The 19,403-nt window shown below is 33.6% G+C and overlaps 1 protein-coding gene across 2 annotated transcripts; it reads right to left on the reverse strand.

Annotated features, from left to right (window-relative positions):
- Positions 1-1,429: 1,429 nt before the first annotated feature.
- Positions 1,430-13,881, reverse strand: LOC128178745 (calmodulin-beta-like). Of its 2 annotated transcripts, none has more exons than XM_052846055.1 (5): positions 13,609-13,881; positions 4,216-4,246; positions 3,661-3,804; positions 3,118-3,363; positions 1,430-2,724 (listed from the first exon to the last, which is right to left on the reverse strand). In XM_052846055.1, the coding sequence occupies exons 1-5, from the start codon at positions 13,672-13,674 to the stop codon at positions 2,684-2,686; spliced, it is 528 nt and encodes a 175-aa protein (XP_052702015.1). In that variant the 5' UTR covers positions 13,675-13,881; the 3' UTR covers positions 1,430-2,683. The 2 variants fall into 2 exon arrangements, with proteins under 2 accessions (XP_052702015.1, XP_052702014.1); XM_052846054.1 differs by lacking the exon at positions 13,609-13,881 and adding an exon at positions 9,091-9,381.
- Positions 13,882-19,403: the final 5,522 nt, after the last annotated feature.

Consider the following 19,403-nt stretch of genomic DNA (forward strand, 5'->3'; position numbering starts at 1 on the left):
GTTCAAATCAAAGGTCTAAAGGAAAATACAAAACAGGGGCAGAGCAAACACAGATCTCTAAAAAAAAACTAGAGGTAGGATCAGATGCCATGGAGGAGTGAGCATGCATTCTCTGTTGACCGATCACAGCCGCTTTGTGCTCTTTGTCGTATTATCGGGGGAAACGGTACAATCCGTAGACAATTAGGTGATTAATTATGGTCTAGCAACAAGAAGGAAAAACATCCGGCAGCATGCGACCCAGTGGAAGATTGTGTCTGCAAAATCGTTGTATCGACCATAAAACGAAAAGACGACTTTAATCGAGACTGTTGAAAGTCCTGTTATATTATCTTGTTTGTCAGTAGCTTGCCTCGCTTAAGAAGTTGTACTTACGTAGAGCATGACTTCGTATCGAATAAACTGAGAGACAAAAACTCCATATGCAGGAAATGAAGGTATAATGCTACTTAACGAGGCCGGGTCTAATTAGTTCTGCCCTAGATTTTTTAATGAAATTTTTTACCTGAATTTCTACTGATATAATTATTATTTTAAGATTACAAAAAAAGACATTTACCACACCGTTTGTTTAGGGGGTCATCTCAAAGTTTGTTAGTTTTTAACATAGGACCCTATGGGAATTCGCTTGAAATGTATCAATTTTGCAAATTTTTTTAAACTTCTGCCCTAGGGATTTCTTTTTCTGTTCTACATATTAAAGTTATTGCTAAAAGGCATCAAATGGTCAAATAAAAAAACCTTTTACCTCCTGGTTTGTTCCAGGGGTCTTATCAAAGTTGATTTTTGTATGCCCAATTTCCCAGATTTGTCAGATAATGGCTATTTTTTATTTGACAAAGGCGGAAAAGGTGATCTTTATAGTATTATTAAAGCATTCAGACATATTGAAGTAATAAAAAAATATATAACATCACATATTAAGGGTCATTAATATAAAATACATGGTTACTGTCTTGAAATTATATATGAATTAAGCTATATTTAAGCGGGTTAAGAAAACGTGACAAAGGGCTAGGCCTGCTGAACCCTCTTCACGTTTTCGACCCGAGCCCAAATATAGCTTATACTTCGAGACAGTTATGTTTATTCCACAATATAACATTAATTTTACGAATTAAACGAGCCATTTTCAACAAATTTCGCTGAATGTCTGCAGTTGAAACTATCACGCCATGGCGTCAACCAAGCAAAAAGATGACGTCACAATACAAATGAAACGCTGCGCGAAAGCGTGCGTACTCGTTCTGTACTCGGCCTCGTTAAGTAGAACACTGAACTTACTGATATACTGACCCCTAAACACAAATTGAGGAGTGTAAAAAATATCATGAACATAATATCATATTATGATCAACTAACTAAGTATTGTTCTCCTAGCACGCAAATGATTTTACAACAATGAAGAAAACATTTACAGACACAAACATGTTTTTATAATATATTTTATTTGTAACATTTTAATACGTAAGAAAAAACAAGAAAAAACAAAGGTTAATCGCATTGTAGCGAAGGGAATTACAAACATTTTTTCTCCCTAAGGTGATAATAAAAATTATCAGATGAAGAAGAGGGCTCAACGGTCGTGGGCATTTTTAAACTGAATTGATCTCCTTTTAAAGAAGAGCTCCCTATCAAAGTATAGGAAAATACACAAATTTAAAAGAAAAAATATTATAAAAAATTATTTACTTAATTATTATTTATAGTTTAAAAATCATATCTTAAAATTATAGAAAGATCCGATGGTAATGTTGACCATCCAACCTCCTCAGGACAGAATTTCTCTCAATTGTTATACCAAAAATGTAAAAATAAATACTTGTATTTTAAATAAAGTAATAAAATAATTTTAAGTATCTGTTATGAGAAATGAACTATGTTCTAAACATCATGTCACATGAAAACGTTACTTATGAATTTTAGGTTCAATCACACTTCCTGGTTCTGGATATAAATTATGATGGATTTTGTAGAATTGATAGAGTTGAATGTTCTACCGTCGCCCTCTTACAAAATGATATAAGGAAAACATTATTTTCTTATGAAATGATAAGTAATAATCTATAGGCTTGCAAATCAAATAAATGAAAACCTTTAAAAATACACTAACATTTGATTTTGTTTTCATATATATCTAAACAACGATAATAACAACTATAACTAAAGAAAACAATATAAACTTGCATTGAATTCATTCGAAATTAAACTTTCCAAAACATGTGTTTAATAATAATGTATAAGATACCTGAGATACATTGAACTGTTAGATTTTAGATACAGATTTTAAAAAATTTCGTTGTTTTCAATATTCACTTTTATGATACATAAATATTCACAATGCCATTTGTGTTATCAAAAAACAAAACAATAACCAATCACAGAGGAGCTATTTGTTCTATGCTGTCTATGAATATTGCAGAACGCTTCCGTCTTTTTTGGTGTCGGCAATGTGTACTCAGGACATTAACTGTCTACAAAGCTGGGAGAGGGAATGGTAAGAATGGCAGACAACTTAATAAATATATAAATAAATAATCATATACAGCTTGCATATACTTGATAGCCTCATCAAATGAGAAAGGGTGAACTTGGTAGTCCATTATCATAAAGTGTATCTCCTTGACCTTGATTATCACTATTCACTAGCAATCATACCAACCAGTAGTTCCAAGTCTCAGATTTATGTAAGTGGATATTTCGTGCACATAAGTTTCACAAATTCTGAAATTCGAAATATTTGCCTGTATTAGTACAAGACACAGTTTCAATCGTCACAGAGAGTACAACGTTTTGAAAGATAAAAATAGGAAATACAACTATAATTTCGCTAGCAAAATTCCCCGACATCTTAAAATCTGCAAACACTATAAAAAACTATTAATGGTCGGATATCAATGTGAATCACGTTGTTTCTGTTCTCTTTGTAAATAATTTAAACAACCCAATAAAACCAAATTTATTTTATTTGTCACAAAAAATGATGCTCATTAAAACGATCATATCTTATTTTCATTAAAATTTTTATCTATCTTAAGTTTACGTTTTTCATTGAAACCTCCATACTGATAGCTGGAAAAAAAAAAATGTCAATTTTAGTTGATTGGTTTTTTTTACCTTCGTAGTTCATTCGTCCATCAAAGTCCACGTCCACTTCACGAATCATCTCCTCCACTTCTTCGAGTGTCAACTTTTCTCCTAAGTTCATCATACACAGGCGGAGTTCGTCCGCGTCGATATACCCATTTCCGTCTCTATCAAACATTTTAAAGGCTTCCCGCAGCGCCACCTCGTGGTCTTCCTCGTCCAAGTCACGGCTCATGACGACATCCAAAAAACTCTCAAAATCAATAAATCCAGTACCTGCAATTAAAGGTAGTTTGAGGTCGTGCTAAAATTAACACAATTTTGTTTTAATTAGTGTTAGATTCCAAATTTGATTCATTTATATTGTGTCTAAAATTTTAAAAAATATGATTATAATACTCTGTTAAACCAATATTTCCTTTCAAAAAATTTTATTCTTTGCACAAAAACATTACAGCATAAAAGCCATAGACTAATTTTGAAATTCATACATGTTTTGTAAATATTCTTCATCCGCTAGAAAAATTACACCGTAAAAATTAATTGTATACAAAACAAATTTGATGTAAGTACCTTCTGAATCAATTTCGTCTATCATTTCCTGGATCTCGATCTCCGTAGGGTTATGACCTAGGGCCCTTAGGACCGCCCCTAGCTTTTGTACCGACAGAATCCCATCGTGGTCCTTATCGTACATGTTAAAAGCCTCTTTGTATTCTGAAAAAGTTTACACATATAGCCTGGTCTTCTTGTGCATATAGACACCTTACTGGCGATGTTTAGACCCAAACAGCTTTATTTAAAAAAAAAAAAAATCAAAGTTGGTGTATGACAGAGGGGCTAAAATTTAATTTCGACCAAACCAGAAATTTATTTATGATTTAATTGAAATTAAGGTCAAAGAGGTCTTTTCCCGTATGGTCCATGACGTAAACCCCAGTCCTCGAAACGGGTTGCTAATGAACACTGATTGGATGAATCCTAATTCTCTTTTCACACATTGTACTTAAACCGCTAAAAATAAGGTAAATATATCTATCAGTTGGTTGGTTTGTTTTGTTTTTGGGGTTTTTTTAAGGAGGGGGGGGGGCTTCAGAAAATTTGGATAACATTAGAACGAAAACATACCGTGCACTTTGTCTTGAGTCAGCTGATTCAACTACAAAACAAGGAAGAAAAACAGTACAGTGACTTATGATACAGTTAAGTCTGTTCCATTAAAGAGATTGGTTGTCAATAACTTACCAATCAGATCTATCTTAATTTATTAAATGATTTGTTGAGCTTCAAACTTCTATTTTTTTTGGAAAAAATTCAAATATTTTAAATTTATGATTTAAATTTTTTCTTATATTTTTATATAACTTAAAAGGTAAAGAGTAAAAATTATAAAGACCATTTAGCCACATTTATGTAATTTCTGACGCTACTAAGTGGAATATGTGACACTGGTTTGATATCACTGTTTCGCAGTTAAGGGGATTTTTGACAACATTGTTTAAAAACCATCGATAATATTGTAAATGCATCAATGCAATGTAATACATGTATTTATGAAGGTCAAGGTTTATGTAATTATTGATTGGCAATAACTAATAAGCTATGTGTTTTAAAAAAAATTGGAATAATATAGAATATATTGGGTATTAATTTAGAACGCAACGGTTAAAGTTTGAATATATTGTTAAGAATCAATAAGAGACAATTGATTTGGTTAAGAATCTGGTTTCTAGTTCTTACTGGATGAAAGAGCATTGATGGTCTAAATGATTTTAATTGAAGATCACCAATTAATATTTTGGGGCACTATGAAGGCTACATTATTATTTATGAGGTTAGGTACTGAATGACTACGGAAAAAGATCGAAAATCTATGAGAGTGATCAACCCGATATATTTCTTTAGTCAATCTGTAACAAACCTAATAAGTGGGTTTTTTCCGATGACTATCAGGTGAGACATTTATTTCACAAGAAGCGATGATCTTCAAAAATCCATGTATAAAAGTGGCTTACATTTCATTCAAATTAACACAGCCGATCTCTTCATAATCTCACTATCACCTTTTAAATAGTCTTTGAAAATCTTTGCTGTTCCCTTGGTTTTTCATAATGTTTATTTGCTGTTTATTTTTAATTCAACGTTTTGTTCCTTTCTTCCACATAGGTAATTGAGCAAATCTTGACGCTGCCATTTTATACTGTTTCAGACACAAAATTGTAACGTCGGTTTAAAGGGCAACTACTCTAATTTAAAAAGTAATCTCAAAGGGCAACTATTCCAAATAGTTTAAGAGCTAACGGATCTAGATTTCTGTACTAAATGATATGAAATGTCGAAACGAGTAGGCGAAGCGTTAGCCATATTGCCAAATATTGATTCTCACCAGAAGGACAGGAAGATATATCCAGCAGTCAAGCGTCCTGTTTAAACCAATGAAAGTGTGACATTTCAGTCCGAGGGAAAACAAAGTTACATGATTATGTAGTTGTGCCTTTATATGAAAAGTGAATTATACATGTACAAGGGCAATTATTACAGTTGGAAATGTGCTCTAGAACATACAGACGGTGAAATATTCATCATCATTTCCTATATGCACTGTTATCTATCCTATGTTGCTAGTGAGCTGAACCTTCATAATACATTTATAAAACGGATATACAATCATGTATTTTTATGAAGCATATATTTGCATTCTTGGTGCTGTTTTTATTTTCTTGTGCAGTGGTTGCTTAATTGCAAAGTCATTGCTCGCGTCACATGCTTCAGTTCAATTAATCCCAGATGCAATCCATATCTGCAAAATAATAAGTCTGCAGAAGAAAACTATACAGAATGAGCTTTACCAAGCTCTTGGGAGATAAATCCACTTGAATTGAATAACACAAAGAGGCCCTTGTGTGTTATTTAGAGTCCTTACTTTGGCAGAGAGACCAAAATATTATGGTGCGTGTAGACAATTTCAGCGTTCTGATGAGCATATATAGCCAACAGTTTAACAACCGAATAATTCACTGCTGGTACTTATTGCCAGGTTCAGTCAAAGGGGGTCAATTACCGATCGACTCTATTTCTGTCTTTTTGTTTTCCGTAGTTCTCAAAAATATGAGAGCTAAAGCGTTTACATCTGGTAGTACAGTGCGTCTGGGGGCGATGAAATAGGAATGCTGAACAAAAGATTACAATAGTTTCTTTTTCGTATGGTGGCATACTTCTGATTCTGTTAACTTTTTCTTTATGAAAGAAGTCAACATGCAAAATAGATATGTTTACATGCAAGATAGTAATGTATACGTGCAACGTAACTATGTTCACATGCAAAAAAAACTGCAATCAGGTAAGGTTATGAAAAAAATCTCGAAAATATCAAATATCGCCAACGTGAGACTTCCAACATGCAAGATGCTACTAATTAATGTGGACATGCAGCTTAATTTTGTAGACGTGCAATATTGTCATGTTGACATGCGAGAAAAATATTTAACATGCAACTTATTTATGTCAGCTTCAACTTATATATGTTGACATTCAACTTATTTATGTTAACATGCAACTTAGTTATGTTGACGTGAGATAAATATATAATATATGTTGACATCTTCCTTTTTTATATTTACATGCAACTTAGTTATGTTCAGATACGAGATAGATATGCAACTTATATATATCAACATCAACTTGTTAGCATAAAGAAGGTGCATTTCAGAATATATAAGCTGCATGTCAGCATATTTATATGGCATGTCGTTGACATAAAGAAGTAGCATCTTGTATGTCAAGATTACTTAGTTGCATGTCGATATAACTAAGTTGCATGTCGATATAGATAACTTACTTGTCAACATAACTAAGTTGCATGTCAACATATTAATTTCGCATGTCAATTTAAATAATTAGCATCTAGCATGTAAGTCACGTGTAGGTGTCTTTTGAGCTGTTTTAAAGATTTTAAATCACTTTTATCTGATTGCAACTTTCTTGCATGTTGATATATTTATTCCGCACGTCGACATTTTTGATAGAAAATAACTTGCATACAAGGGACTGAAGTATGCCACCATAGTTTCGGAACTATAATGATATAGACATTAAATGCCTCTCTTTCTATCAACGCATAAAGAAATTCATTAATTAATATTTGCCTCTCTATTTGTCGTTATAGTTTCTTTCTGTTTCAAATTTCTTGTCCTAAGCAACTTAATCATAATTTTATTTCTTATTACCTCAAATTGTGCGTCATTACTTTAAACTCATCCTTCAAATTCGTAAGTTTAAAGTTCAGTACCGACCGCACACAACTTTGTACCCCAAAAGCAGACCCCGGGTTCTTTGAGTCCCCTCGGGGTCTAATCAGGTCCGCTGTTTTCGTTTGGTTCGCACTGCGTTTGCTCGGGGTCAGCTCTTTGTTCGCTTAGGTCCACTAAAGCAAACTTAGCGACCAATTTTGGGGGTTTGCTTTTCGCACTCCAGCGTAAAGCGTACCCCTTCTTTATTCTGAACCCCAATAAGCTCCGTCCCTCGATATGTTCATTCCAATATTGTAGGCCTACATTGTATATACATATACTTCAGTTATTTTGTAGAAGCAATTTGAAAGAAAAAAGTGAAAGAAAGAGAAGGTGTACCAATAACTAAGTCATTTAAAGCGAAATAAATGGCCATTGAATGCTACATGTTGGATAACCATCATTTTTCACAAGATTATAAGGACATGATATTGTGAGAATAGACCCTAATTTTATTGAAAATATGCAATATGATCAGGTCACGAACGTTTTGTTTCCTTGTATCTTTTATTTGATGTTTGTTTTAAACTAGTACAAGTAACTTTGCATCTTAAACCGATCCCAAATTAAAAAGAAAAGAAGTTAATACTGTGAATGTTATTCATATGAATACTAGTATCATTGTTATTAAAGTGCCTTGGTTCAAGGACCGATTTACTTCATCTGTCTTGACGTCGTTAAACCTTTTGAACTTCAAATCAATAGTGTTCATAGCGTCATCTCAATCCAAATAACATCTAACTGATATGTTCTGTAAAATCCAATTGAAAGTTATGGTTTAAGTTCCAAGATCGAATGCATCTGGTCACGTAGACTAATGAGACAAGGTCAAGATAAAGGTGGTCCCTTATGAACATGTTATGAGGGAGAAAACTTTATTATTTTTTTCTAATGTAGATGATCTCTCATCTTCGATTGTAATTGAAGACAGACACATCAACCTTGGGGTTGTCAGTGTGAGGCTTAGGAAGGAAAGAACACGTGATTTTTCGTGTCTCTCCGAATTTATGTATAGCGGAAACCATATGTTTCTAGTTTGTCTGTACTGGTTTACTTCATTGGATATAGAGAAAGGCACAACTCTAAATAATTAAAGCAAAATCATATCAAAGAAATCAAAGTACTTCTTATATTTGTGTCGTCTTAAACGCGTTATTATTAAAGAACAACAAAATGGCGCTAACACTATGATCACAGGATTCTGAATTTTCTAAACATACCAACAGAAAAATCAAAGCAGCTGCTATTAGCACACTTATACGTCACATACACTGCATAGATTCGTGTATTATATCCGACTGCCTTTTCGACGCGTACATTACAATCTTAATATTTGCTTTTTGTGTCACTATGACGTACATGTGTATAGGTATATACAAAAAACATGACTAGTAAAATAATTGAACGATTTTTTTTTCAAAAATTTCGTAAAAATTAACGAAGAGTACATAGTATAAGGATTTGATATGTTTATCAATCAGTTACGATTTCACATTATCATACATGAATGGATTAGATAAAAATCAAGTTGCTCATTTCAAAATCACGTGCCTTCCTAATTAAGGATAACCTTTTGACATTAGATAAGATACCCGTCTTATGGGGAGGGGGGCCGAAATGAAGTCAAATCAACAGTTACGGTATATGGAAAATGATTTTTAACACCTTTCCTACAGTTAAACGAATTCAGGTAGATGATTTTGAAGACCCCTACCTTCGATGATTCCATAGGATTCTCCTTGGCGAAGTCCGAATGCATCTTTCTTAGAACCTCCTCGACAGTGGACATTTTGTCACTTTGTAGTATATTTAAAGTCTTTCTAGGTTTCGTGGCACACAGTAAGATGTCGACAAAAATTACATCGCTGTGTTCCCCTGCTAATTAATGTATACAATGGTGTGCAGTCACCTCTCTGTCTGTAGCAGAGTCATTGCATTCAACCTCTACACTGTCAGTGTTTTCAGCGCGTTTCACTGTGTCAATATTCATGTAACCAATTTGTCGGACGATGATTTGTAACACAGATGTTTCCCCATGGTGATTGTTGATACTAATTGTTTACAAACATTTTTACGCTTTTCTTACAGCTCGGATACTTCTGTGCTTATGTATAGACTGGTCTTTATGTAAGATAACAATGATTCCAATGACGCCTTTAAGAGTGTTTTGGGGGGTTTTTTGTGATATTTTTCCCATAAACTTTTCAAATCTTGATTGTGTTTATTCAGCCTCTCTGACAAAACCGTTCCACGATCTGACAAGTTTACATAAATATGAAATTATACTTACTTTCAACTCCTGTCTTGTTCTTAGTTTCGGGCTTAATAGGTTTTGATCACGTGACCAACCAAGTTTAACAACTTTTAAACGTTACTACTATTTATTTTTATTTATTTCATACCGCATGGCTACATGGAATAAAACATCGCCAACCTTGTTCAAAAGATCTCTTAATAATTACAATTATTTTAAGTAATTTTTCATCTGTTATTAAGACAGAGTAATAGTTTCTTATTACATTTCAAGATTCGCCATGGTTGAAGTATTTTGTTATTAATCAAGACTTTATAAGGGCATAGTTACAACGTGGATGGTTTTTTTTTCACTTTTGATTTTTACAGTGTGCTTTATTTAAGCATTTCCAACGATCAACAAATATTTAGTGTTAGTCTTTGAATGTTAAACAAGAAACATAGCTGACGATTCTTTATTATGAGAACAGGACTCTGGTCATGTTTTTGTTCACATACCGAGTGCTGAATAATATGTGACAATCATAGCAAACTACCTATAAGTCTTGCTTGAAACAGAATGTTGCCAGTAATTTTGACCAGTGTAAACAAAAACATTGCACAAACCTTGTTTATAAAACGAAAAATTTAGAGCTTTGTGTCTCGCTTATACCATATTTCGGCAAAGACATTCAAACTTCAGTGGAACTTGATTAAACCCTAGTGACGCAATCTAAACATAACATCAGAATATTTAAGCTCAATTATGACCATTCCCCTTAAAAGACTCATGATAGGACGGAATAGCCTCACTGAAATATTGAAAAGATGAGTATTATCAATTGCATACTATTTCTTTGAGGGTCTTGTAAAATCTGTTGTTTGCAATCATGCAGGAAAAATGATTCCTATTAGTCGAGTTTGCTATCTCAGCAGACGTAACCACGAAATTGATTTACTGTGCTTCAATGAAGCGAATTGTGTACGAATCTGTTCGACGGGAAGAATCCCTATGACAATACTGTGAATATCGACATGAAGAACACCAATAACAATACTGTAAATATCGACAAAAATAATCCCTATGACAATACTGAAAATATCGACAGGAAGGACACCTATAGCAACGCTGTAAATATCGACAAATATAATCCCTATGACAATACTGTAAATATTGACACTCACAGGAAGAACACAAATAACAATGCTGTAAATATCGACACAAAAATAATCTTTATGACAATACTGAAAATATTGACAGAAAGAACACCTATAGCAATACTATTATATCGACACAAAAACTCCTATATAAATGCTGTAAATATCGACGGCAAGATACCTTATGACAATACTGTAAATATCGACAGAAAGAACTCCTATAAGCGTATGATAATGTAGATATAGGAAAAAATCCTATGACAATACATGAACTGTATCCATTGACAGCAAGAACCTCTATGACAATGCTATAAATATTGACAGGAAGAGCAAACTCTTATGACAATACTGTTACTATCGACTGAAAGAATCACTATGACAATACTGTAAATATCGACTGAAAAATCCCTATGACAATACTGTAACTACCGACGGGAAGAATCCCTATGACATTACTGTAAATATCGACTGAAAAATTCCTATGACAATACTGTAACTACCGACGGGAAGAAACCATTTTGACAATACTGTAAATATTGACAGGTAAAAGCTCTATCACGTTGCACTTAATATCGACAGGAAGAAACCATATGACACAACAGATTGCTAGGTTTTTATTTATTATAAGTAACAGTTTAAAGTTTTCGTTTTTTATCATGACTGATATTTTCGTCATAATCGTCCTAAAATATTACATTTAATCTTAATAATACAAGTAAAAACCAACAGAAAAGCTACTTACAATATCTTTGGGCAGAACACTTACTGCTTGAATTCCATGAATAGTTATACTGGTGTTTTCTATTGTTTAATATACATTAAGCATGCACAGCTAAATGCTATTACTGCAAAGACCACGCCGACAACAGCAAGTGTTCCGGTAGCTTTAATAATTCTCCCTGTATAAATAGCGTATATACTTATACTTTCTTTTACCGAATTTTGATGAGTCATTAGAACTGCAATATGTGTCGCCTTTTCTATGATAAGAATAATCATTCGTATTTAATATGTTATGAAAGTACATTTGAAATGTCCAGAAAGGGTAAGTTATGTATCAGAACCGGAAGTCAAGGGTAATCTGATGAAAAATGAGAGCCTATTTACAGTCAACATTTTGGTTTGTACAAAATGAAGTCCATGTGGGGATAATTTAGTCGTATTAACTTGTGGTGGGTCGACCACGACGGAAGATCGTTGTTCTGTTTTATTGTTTCGGACATTCCATGTTGAAATGTCTATTTACAGTGCAGTACTCGTTTGTTTTGAAAAGATGGGAGAAGACAGTTCCTGCTAAGAAAATAAACGAAAAACCTGTAGACAATATCATGCGATAAAAACATATTTAGTCCGTGTAACTACGGGAAAGAAGATGGGTGAACAAGGCGTGTAAACTGCCCATATGGGGATAGTTAATATAATATAAAATTAAAATATGAACAAATCTCATAATTTCTATCTAAATTATTGAAAACAATGTATATTTACCACATCATCGATTTATAACCTTTGAATGTGTTGAATATTTAGAGTAGGTTGATTCAAACTGGAGTATGCGTGTCAAAACCTCCAAATACTGCCATTTTTAGAACTTCAATGCCTTTTCTTTTATATAGTGGGTCTGGGCTCCATATTTTTGTCATAGTCTTTATAAGGTTTAAAGGAAATCAAACCGATTTCAATCAACAAAAACGTGGAGAGATGACCCACTATACTTTAAAAATGTCATTTTGTATCCTAACAATTTAACGTTTTAGAGAAATACTACAAGTCCGTAATTTCTTGGTTGAAGTTGCATTTAACATTTTACAAAGATATATATTAAGACTGAAATGGCACTAGACATTAGGTAACATTACAGAGCTAGGGTTTTTAGTTTGTGGGTTCGATATCACCAAAACTTTAAAATTTATTTTTTTTCTGATCGTTTGTTAAAATATTTAAAACTGAATATAGTTAGAAATTGTGTTTTTGTAAACTTGTAATTTAACATCATCTAGTATATTTGGTTGGAAAAAAATTAATTTGAAATTGTTTTCAACGAAAAAACCCAATGGGCATTTGCGCTATCTCGTTCCCCCGTCTTCAAATTTCACTCGCTTCTTTTTATGCTTCGAAATAAGGTTTTCTGGAAAATTGTTCACTCAATTTATCGTCGAGAGTTTTCTTCCAAGTTTGCCTGGAACATATTTCTCAATCTTACATAATCCCAAGGAGGTCGCACTGGACGTTATCTTTTAACTTTAATTGATCACCTCAAACCTGTTAACATAACTGATTTCATGGCAATAAAAAAGCTAACCATAATTCATACAAGTCTTGATTCAAAGCATTGTGGTGGTCTTCAATTTTACATCCATTGTATGGTCATTGTATTCGTTTTGTCTATCTACTTTCAGTGAACTCATGTTGCATCGAGCATTCATATACATGTACCGTGAACTGTGACAAGTAGGTAAAATGCAGCTTTACTTTGCCAAAACAACTTTCCTAAACAAACAGACCACAGAAGAAACGATGTGCACGAAAATCTTCTACGAATGTTTCTGAAAGTGTTCACTTAATTTTTACTTATTTGAGCTGTAAAGAATGTCTTGATTTTGGGGTTTCGTTCATTGACAATTGTAGAATTTATCCACATTTTGCATATGAGTGTACTCTGATAAGCATACATTTGTTACACCATAAAGTGAACAAATATCAATTCGCAGAACATCTATCGATAAATTTAGTTTTTAACGTTTAAAATTTCATCATGATATTTTACTCTACGTAAATTAACATAAATTGTGCACTTCGATTAATTTGATTAAAAAATGTAAACATGAAATATAATACTCACAAATGATTCTGGTATAACATGTTTGGAATTGATGCCATTTATGGTAAAATGATGTGCACCTTCCATTTTCAAATATGGCTCTCCCAAATTCCAAATTGTTTTCTTAATTACAAAACGTACTATAAGAACGGGACACTCAGATACTTAGAACTACTCCCGGGTCCTCGAACACTGAACCGAGGCGGTCATCCTGTTGATGCTGGTGGTGATGATGATGATGAGACCGTGAACTGACGACCCCGGCACAACAATGCGGGCTCTCGTCATTGTTAGCTCTATATGCTGTGATTAACAGCAATTCACTTTCACTCACTCCAGTGCCAAGGTGCCGGGGTCGAGTAATTGGCCAATATTTCCCGCCAGATGGGACGCCGCGGACATGTGCAGGATGGCATGTTTTTGAGATATTTTCCAAATAAATTGCATCAACGAAGATGAAGTATTCTGATTTTTTTCTAGGATGTTTGGCACAAAGGCGATCCATAATTTCAATGATTTGACGCAAGTGCAGCTCAAATTAGAATGTCACGTAACCTTTGATGCTTCTGATAACAGATATTTTCTTCATTCATTAATTAAATTTGAGGAAAAATTTGTACCATAGTTTCATTTTCACATGGAACCAAACCAAACACACGATCATTTAGCAAAATATTTCATTTTATTTCTCAGAACGTATTTATTCACTTTAGGAAATTCCACGCGCATATCCCAAAAATATCTACAAAAAATATTATGCATGTGCATGCTTGTTTTCTCTTATCTTAATTAATGTTGATCAAATGAATCTTTCGTTCATGCTGATGATGTTTCTTCCGGGAAATTGCATGCCCCGTGTGACGTACATCATGTTATGATGTCTATATGCTGACGGAAAACCATGGTAAAGAAGCGTTGTGCTCAGAATGCGCAAATATCACAGGGTGCAGCATAAGTCAGGCAGCTTGCAACGAATACAGTCAGTCTGGTCCATTATGTGCATGATCGACTTGGTATCCCCGACGAGCGAATTGATGGAGTTTAACAACAGAAAGTTCAATGTCACGGAACGACAATGTACAGTACCTTCATAATTTTACACACACACGTGCATTATTTCGCTGGAAATAACTAGTTTATACCGTGTCGATGATCTGAGCTTTTTAGCACTATTCAACTTATTAGATATAAGATACATATAGAAAATGGTGTCATAATATTTTACCTTTGACCAATTGATATGACCTTGAAATTTGTTTATATGACCTTGAAATTCGACATTCTTGAGAAAGGTTCGGTCAAATTGTTATGAACATTCAGTCCACTTTTATTAAAAATGCAATCACATTTCAATAAACATATAATGTATAATGTTTTAGATAGACATTAAGGTGTGCATGAAGTCTTAACACTAGTAATATATGGCAATGTGAAAACCTAATGTTTTAAGAAAAGTGACACATCAATTAAAAAAAAAACATGATAAAGGACGCCATATCTCAAAATGTTGATCGTTGACCTCATATAAATTTTATGCCAACAGAAGAAGGTCAATATAAGTAGTTTGATACCATAAATGTTTTTGTATTATCATCATTCAATTTTTGTAAAATTGGATCAAAAATGGGTAGGGATTTGAAAACTGATAGAGGAAATTCGGACTGAAATATTTTTAAAACATTTTGCCGAAATTTTAATACTTTGTATCTATATAATGCCAGTACCCTTCGTAAACTGTACTTCATTTTTTTAAGCGTTTAATTATTTGTAATATTTACAAATCTCAATCGTAGAGTAAAATTTTATGGCATTTTTCTTGATTTTTCAAAATATATTCAATGGCCATTAACTCAAAAAGTAGGTCAATGACCTACTTTTTGGAGAAAAATAACACTACAATCAAAGGTCTATAATATTCAATAGATGACTTCTCATCATCATCAGTGGAATTTTTTTTCACTCTGAGTGGACGTCATTCTTAACCTACATAATGAATTTTGCCATTATCATTTTGTTTATTTGAAGAAAAAAAAACCCTTAAAAACCTAAACTAATGGGTGTTAGTATTGCATACGAGTTTCTATGTATACCACGTTTTACGTTTATTTTTTCATATCCTAGAGATAACCTATCTTTTTATGTATTGATGTTCTTCTAAATCTACAAATCATGACGACATTTTGAAATAAATTTCAACTGATTACAAGACGTAATAAGTTACATTGTTGTTTATCCTAAAATATAGGATTTTTTTGCGTCAGAAACGTAATTTTGAACCATAATTGAAAAAATACTAGCATCTAGACAGACGGCATATGATAAGAAATATTACATTTTTTCTTTCACCTGTTAAAAGAATAATTTTTTAAAAAAATTTTTGAAATGTGTATCTACAGCCATTTTTAAATCAAAATTGCTAAAACGTTGAGGCACACTTTGTAACGTTTCTATTCATTTATATTGTTACGTCGCCAAAATGGCTCCGGAATTTAGATCTATACATGTAATGCTTCTAAAACAGTGTCGTAATGATTTATTCCCACCAATGACTTTCTGTGTTTTGCTAACATTGTCACTTACATGTCTATAATGGTATAATGAAGAATTTAAAATACTTGATATGGATGAAGAGAGAGAGAGAGAGAGAGAGAGAGAGAGAGAGAGAGAGAGAGAGAGAGAGAGAGAGAGATTGTACTTCAAGGTATACATACAAGAGTAGCAAAGAAATGTAGAGACGGTGCTTATATTTGCAATTATTTAGATAGGTATATCGAGGTAGTTTTTGATACAAATGAAAAAATGTCTGCAATCATCATTTAGTTTTTGTCTACATGTATGTGCATGGATGCAAAAAAATAACATATCTGCAAAGTGTAACTTTACAGGGATTCGAATTTCTTTCTTTTTTTCTTTTTTCACTAATACAGTTGTGTGCATTTGACTGTTCCATCAGGGTATAACTCAGGCACGTAGTATCAGTACCTGCCCCCCTCCACTTTTTCTTAAATTTACATACCAAAAATTGAATTAACATGGAGTTTTGGATGAGTCTGCCCCCCCCCCCTCCCTTTTTTTTTCAAAAACGATGTTACGTGCCTATAACTGGTATTATAACACTAAAAATTGATCTTTAACTAATGGTATCGGTGAGAATTACCTGTTTCAGAGTTAGAACAAGCGGTAGCTTTTGCATTTCGTTGTGATGTAGACACAGTATTGCAACATATGTTCAACATCGGAAGTTGTGCTATGAAAAAATGGATGATATTTTACAGGACGTTAAAATGGCTTAATATATAGATGAATGTACCTGCCCAGTGCCGGGCAATGCTATTTGTCTAGCCCTGCTTTAACATTCTTAAAATACTTAATGAGGATTAAAGTATATCTTTCCAATTTATAAGACATCAAAAGAGATCTGCACATTTTCTATTTCAATTGCAAAAAAAAGCCCAAAACTAAAAAACAAGAGACGACCACTTTGCCATATATTCACAGTGGTAGTGGTATACCACCAGTTGATGACCCTGAAAATTTCAGGCCCCAAATATGAATTCTAAATTTTGAATTGTGAACTGCGTTCTAGAACGCAGTTCACTTTTGAATTGCGAATAGCGAACTGCGTTCCAAAACCAATTGCCGGATAGTTGTGTCAAACAGCATTGTGGCGTAGGCCTGTCTATTTCATTGCTGGCCACTCAGCCATTGCTCTTTGAAATCAACAAGATTTGTCTGGCTTTTGAGCTAAGACTACGCAATCGATGTATATTTTGCTTGAAACTGCGTCACTTTTATACTGTTTTGACGCAAGGAATAGATGGCTACACCCTACTGAAAGTCCAAGGTCTTGTTAAAATGGTTCTATATGTCATGGCGTTAGACTGCTAACACTTGTCTGCATAGGCGTCGGAACGGGGGGTTCCTCCTCAGAAATCTTGTCAAGCAAGCTGAACCCTCTATGATGCTATGTGCCTAATGGTTAGGTCTAACTTTGCAAAATAGCCCCCCCCCTTTTTTTTGCAAAGTTAGACCTAACCATTAGGCACATAGCATTATGGAGGGTTCAGCTTGCTTGACAAGATTTCTGAGGATTAGTCTAGCCCCCCCCCCCCCACACACACACACACACACACACACATGCACACACTTTCAACTTGCTTCCGACGCCACTGGTACATGCTCCCTGCCTCCGTGTTAAATTACAAGATTTTTGTCCTAAATATTGTGAAACCTCCATGCACGTGTAAGAACCGGGGTATTGATATTTAACGTTCAGTATGTGTTATTTGGTTGTTATTTGGTTAGTTGGTGACCTTTTCAGTAACGATATAAACTTATGGCACCTGTCTAAAAGTCTGTGTCCTAGTACGGGCTCATTGGCATACTCCCTACCTCCGTGTTAGATTCCAAGATTTTTATCTTAATTATTGCGAAATCAATACTGTTATTTGGTCATGCACATACAAAAACGGGGGTATTAATATTAAACGTTTTGTACGGGTTTTTGACGTCAACCCCCCCCCCCCCCCCGGTTCTGACGCCTATGTGACATCTAAAACAAGTTTCATCGTCTCTGATTTATTTATTACTCATATATGTTTAACATTCTTTTTGAGGAGGGTTTTGATACAGTTAAAACTATTAACTGTTTCATATTTTAGATATTGCAATATTTTAGCTTGATCGTAACAATCAACAAAAATTTGCACATAAAGAACGGTCGTATATCTTAACTGAATTACAAAAAGTAGCTATTTCACTCAATTCATTTTACAGTGAGTTTGTGCAAAACTGCTATAGTATTTTTCACCCCTGAAATACATGTACTCCTCAGAATTTATTTTAACATAGACTCATTAACAGCATCCTTGGTTAATAACCATCTTCTCAAGCCACTGTCCAGACTCAGTATATTGTGTTCTTTTCAGCATTTTTGACGGAAAGCCGCTTGAGCGTGCGTAGCTTAATGCCTACGGTAATTCAAATCTTCGCTTAATTATTGTACATGCTCAATAAAATTTTATAGTTCCAGCTCTGTGCTCTACTTTCAAGTTAACCTATATTATTATATAATGATTGATTGAAACACCTGGCAGTGGTAGTGTATATTGTGTATTTTTGGGGGGGGGGGGGGGGGGGGGGGGTTTAGCATTTTTTTAGTCATCGCTAAATGCCATTCATCACTAATTCTTTATAAGAATAGCAACATCAAGAAACATGGTATAATTCAAATCCACGTAAACTTTTTGAAAAATAATTTCAGCCAAATGTCAGATACGTTCAATGTAATACGTTTATCGTATTTGATAGTTCAAGAATCGTGCTCTACTTTCATGTTACCCTACATAATTATATAAGGATTTGATTGAAACACCTGGCAGTGGTTGTGCACATTAATTAATTAAATCCAAGACCACCTTTTAAAAATTGCCCTGGGTCATCTAGCACGTATATTTATATTTATTTTGTGTATTTATAGTATAGTTCGAACGCAAGTTCAAAAAATTTACATGGCTCTTATGAACAAAATTTTACAATTGTCTGCGTATTGACATCAACGCTGCGAGTACAATGATTTAACATATACTGAATTGTATAAGAGCACTTGTATATATATAAATAACTCTGCTTTACTTTGGTTCTAGGCAGGAATAATCAAGAAAATATACACAGGACGCTAATAACCAAAGAACAAATGAATAGATGCATTTGTTTGGTGCACTTTGACAAAAGCTTTACAGAGAAATCGCAAAAACGTATGTATACAACAAAATCGTCCTTCATTTCATTTATATTAAACAATAATGGGATACGTT

Source organism: Crassostrea angulata, chromosome 3 (assembly GCF_025612915.1).
Source record: "Crassostrea angulata isolate pt1a10 chromosome 3, ASM2561291v2, whole genome shotgun sequence".
Classification (NCBI taxonomy): Eukaryota; Metazoa; Mollusca; class Bivalvia; order Ostreida; family Ostreidae; genus Magallana; species Magallana angulata.

What these genes read in the sequence shown, in the direction of transcription:
- LOC128178745 (XM_052846054.1), bottom strand. Translation starts at nt 9,165, where the DNA reads ATGTCCACTGTCGAGGAGGTTCTAAGAAAGATGCATTCGGACTTCGCC. An exon ending in ATCCTATGGAATCATCGAAG is followed by an intron (nt 4,247 to 9,090) that starts GTAGGGGTCTTC and finishes CTTGTTTTGTAG; the next exon opens with TTGAATCAGCTGACTCAAGA. An exon ending in TGGACGAATGAACTACGAAG is followed by an intron (nt 2,725 to 3,117) that starts GTAAAAAAAACC and finishes TTCGAATTTCAG; the next exon opens with AATTTGTGAAACTTATGTGC.